We start from the raw sequence: 4,603 nt of genomic DNA on the forward strand, positions 1-4,603 counted from the left end.
TATGACATTATAGATCATACTCAACAATTATCATGACATTTCAGTTGTCACAGTTAATATCAAACTCATGAGTGTCATGACATTTCAGATCACACTCAGCCATTGTGGTGACATTTTAGATCACACTCAGCAATGATGGTGACATTTCGTTTTCAGTGAGCTATTGACGTTATATTTGATATTGAACTCAACAATTGCGATGACATTTTAGATCACACTCAGTGATGTTATGACATTTCAGATCACACTCGGAAATGATCACAACATTTCAGTTCTCAGTCAGCTATTGACATGATATTTTTGGTTCTCAGTAAGCATAAATACAATACCATGGATTGTGGAAATCTGTTACAATTAATGATATTTTGTATCGAACTCAACAATTGCCATAACATTTTAGATCACATTCAACCATCATTGTAACATTTCAGATCACATTCAATGATTATCATGTCATTTCTCATCACGCATAGCAATCAATATAGAGATCAATATGACATTTCAAATTACAATCAGCAGTCATCATGACATTTCATATCACACTTAATAAACACCATATTCTACTCATACTCAACAATTGTCTAAAAGAGTGAGAAATAATATTACAGACAAAATAGACAGTCAAACATGGGCCCTTGCATTATCCCTTATACCTATCGAATAAAAGCTAAACCACAAAACAAAAGCTATGCCGGCCTTCAGAGAATATGACTCATGTTAATACACCATAAAAACAATTCATTGTGTATCCGAGCCAATTTAACACACATACAGTGATGGCAGAGGCAGAAGCAGAAGCAGAAGCCATTTTGGAAATGAGGAGGACCTGCCTGGTAAACCCTGCCGTCCCAAGCCCTGTTCAAACCATGTTTCTTTCAAATCTTGATCTTTACTGGATCCCCTTCAACAACGTCCAAAACTTCTACTTCTACAGGCTCTCTCCTTCAATCGAATTTCATTCGTTAACAGAAAGCCTGAAGAAAAGCCTCTCATCGGTTCTGGTCCATTTCTATCCTCTGTCTGGTCGGTTGAAGAAAGGGGGATCAGGGAGAATGGAGGTTGATTGCACCAGCGGAGGAGTGGAATTCATGGAGGCATCAATCAGTTTACCATTTCAAGACTTGGAAAAAGATGGGTTTCGGCACAAGCCCTTTTTCCAAAAGCTTGTGCCCAATATTAATCTCTCTACACTTCAAAGCCATGGCAGACCGCTTCTGTCAATACAGGTAATTGAGTTTTTACAAGTTAAAAGTATCATGATACTGTTATTAGGTTTTAGTTTTGTGATTTTGAGTAAATTTATTGACAGCATGAGAATGAATGGTATCATAGTTACTTATTACATTTAGGTGATGTTTACACAGATAAACTATTTCCATCTAGAATTATTCCAATCCAATCACTTTTCATCTCCACATTCATCATTTAGGTGATGTTTACAAGGTAAAATGTGCTTGAGTTGGAGTAGTATTGAAATGGGTGATCTTTCCAGAAGGCTTATGGCTTCACCTCTATGAATAGACTCAATGATTACTGAGTGTATCATTCATTTTCGTGAAAGATAGATTGTTGTGAACTACTACATGAAATATGAATTAATAAATTTGACTGAAGCTTCATCTCTATGACCATCATATAGATATATTAAATACACAATTCATTCTCATTCTTTAACGAATAAGAAATGAATTCTTTGACACAAAAACTACACAATTAAATTTTTAAAAACGATATCATAGTAGACGTAATCTCAATAACATTCTTCCGATTTCCTTATGCTTGGAAACTGATCAAACCGCTTTCTTGAAAGGATTTTTTTCGGGTGTTATAGGTGACAGAATTCGAGGGACATGGGGTGTGCATTGGAATCAATCTGTGGCATGTGATAGCAGATGGAACTTCGTTTTACCATTTCATGACATCGTGGGCAGAGTGCAGCAGAGGCTTCCCCATTTCCAGACCTCCTCAGCACAACAGAACAGTCTTCAAACGAGAGTACAAGAAAATCCCATCAATTTCCTACAGAGCCCATGATATAACAAGTGCTGGCATTGCAGGGGCCAAGATTTTCAAGTTTGTTTTCGAGAATTCACAGCCAGAGCACAAAAAAAGATCTACTTTGGAGAGAGAGTCTCCCCAAAACAGGGGAGATCTGATATACGCCACATTTTGTTTCACAGAAGATGTGATACAAGAGATGAAACAACAAAGTGGGGCTCGGAGCTCTTTCGTTGCAGTGTCTGCTATGTTTTGGAGGTCTGTAATGAGAGCACGGGAAATACGAGAGGAAGAAGATGTGTGTTTCTTAGTTATACCTGATTGCAGAAACAGAATGAAGCCTCCCCTGCTTCCAACTTATTTTGGTAATTGTTTATCAGTGGGTGTGGCACAGACTAAATGTGGCATACTGACCAATGCCCACATCTCCTTTGCCGCAGATGTTATCCAGCAGCTCATTGATTCCTGCACTGAGGAAGACCAGATGAATCATATGATAGATTGGGTTGAACTGTGCGACAGAAGATTGCTTGAAGAGAGTGGTTGGGTATATGGAACAAAGGCTGTGAATTCTCCAAGATTTCCAATGTATGAGATGGACTACGGGTGGGGAAACCCTGTGGATGCACAGATGGCAGACATGAATGATATTGGAAGCATGGTTTTCTTACCTCCAAAAGATGGAGGAAAGAGTATTCTGGTTTCGACTTGCCTTCCTCAACAACAGATGAAGATCTTGTATCATCTTCTCTGTTTGGGAGGAGTATATCCTTCTGCTAAGCTTTAAATTTCATCAGGGCGTGAAGAGAGCAGTCAATGGAATTGTTATACGGAAGAATGCTTGCTGATTGAACAGCGTATTTTGTTATGGTCAACCAATCCCTTTTGTTTTTTCCAATAATTGAATGATTTCGTTTATGGAGACAGATATGTTATTTTAACAATTCGTGTTTTATAAAATTCAAGGTTTAGTGGATTATGTGATTGGCAGGGGCCAAAATCTTTGTCCCTGGTTTGTGCCGTAAGGTATACATTGTTTTGGACTGAGATGCTATTTTTCTTTCTTGGATGATTTCATGTTAAGGTGAGAGAACTGTTTTATATTATTATTGTTATTATATAGAGATATTTAAATAAGGAGAAATGCAGATATCAAATGAAGTTCTGTTCTGTTTTATTAGTCTTTTGTTTTGTGTTTGGCTTGTTTTGTTCTTAATAATCTTTTTGTTTTTCTTATATGATTTTTGTTGATCTCTTGTAGACCATGCTGCTATGGTAATACAATTATAGATCCTACTGCTATTGTACTGTACAATGTCAATTGCTATAATAAATAGTATAAGTTTAATGGAATAATATATTATTATTTTATTATTTTAACCGATCTAATTTTTGTAAATGTTTAAGAATAGTTAATAAAAAATATTAAGAATAGTTTATATATATATATATATATATATATAATTTTGAACATCATTTCTTAATCTTAAATATCAAAGAAAGATACATGTAAATGATATATTTTGTTTATTTGTATCAGCTTTATATCGTCCCTTCTTCTACTACTTATTTGAAACATCCGAACCATTTTCAGGCTAAGATTTTCTTGTATCTGTTTTAGTTTGCATGTTTTAATTTCTTTATGTTATTTTCCTTGTCATTTATGATCTCTGCTTTCTTACATAATGTTCTAACTTCCTTACTAGTAGCATAGAAAGTTTTTGGTGGTCGTGGGTGTGGTTGTGGCTGTTTTATTTATATATTTTGTTAAAAATCTATAGTATTTTCATTTGCCAAAACAAATTGATTCAATGAAATGCAAACTTTGAGTACTCTTCAAACTCTATGATTTCTAGGAAATTGGCTAGGGAAGCCTTAGTTGCTATTCTATTGCTCATTCAAGCTTGCTATGCATGCTCTCTCTACTAGCAATTTTTTCATTCCTCTAGAAGTTGAAAGAAATGGTATTAGTAATGTGTGTGTGTGTGTGTGTGTGTGTGTAAGTATAATCTCCTAGTCCTCATCTGTCATCGATGTCAATTTCTTGGATTTTCCTTATGATGGTCGCCATAAATCCTTTTGATAAAGATAGTCCTCCATTTGCATCTTTCATAACTGAAAGTTCTACCCATTAAACTTCTCAACCTTCAACTTACCCTCATCTATCATTGCTCCCACTCAACTATGAGACTTCCACTCAACCATGAGACCTTCTTGTAGAGGATAACTAAAAATAAAAAATGATAACACCTCTCATTGATACTACTTGTAAGGATTAACCATACAAATAAATAATAATTACATGCAAATATAACCAATATCAAAATATAATGATTCACACAGAAGAGAACCAAGAAACACAGATTTAACATAGTTCATCCAATCCATGGGCTACATCCACCAATAGCAAGTTCAATATTATAATTATCCAATGATTACAATCGACATTCCCTTACAACTCAATACCACTGCAAGAAGCTACACTCTAATCATACATTATGAAGTCCCTTACGATAAGCCATTTTATACAAGCATTTTGTTGTTTACAAAATTAGGGCTAGAATAAGTCATCCAATAGAAAAAATAGCAGCCAACACATTTTACA

General features: G+C 35.2%; 1 protein-coding gene across 1 annotated transcript; it reads left to right on the plus strand.

The window, feature by feature from the left end:
• The first annotated feature begins 675 nt into the window (after positions 1 to 675).
• Positions 676 to 2,977, plus strand: LOC149543408 (shikimate O-hydroxycinnamoyltransferase-like). Its single transcript, XM_089798196.1, has 2 exons — positions 676 to 1,226; positions 1,832 to 2,977. The coding sequence occupies exons 1-2, from the start codon at positions 777 to 779 to the stop codon at positions 2,783 to 2,785; spliced, it is 1,404 nt and encodes a 467-aa protein (XP_089654322.1). The 5' UTR covers positions 676 to 776; the 3' UTR covers positions 2,786 to 2,977.
• The last annotated feature ends 1,626 nt before the right edge of the window (positions 2,978 to 4,603 follow it).

The sequence above is a fragment of the Cupressus sempervirens genome, chromosome 8 (assembly GCF_028749045.1).
Source record: "Cupressus sempervirens isolate cs-2001-9-10 chromosome 8, ASM2874904v1, whole genome shotgun sequence".
In the NCBI taxonomy this organism is placed as follows: domain Eukaryota; kingdom Viridiplantae; phylum Streptophyta; class Pinopsida; order Cupressales; family Cupressaceae; genus Cupressus; species Cupressus sempervirens.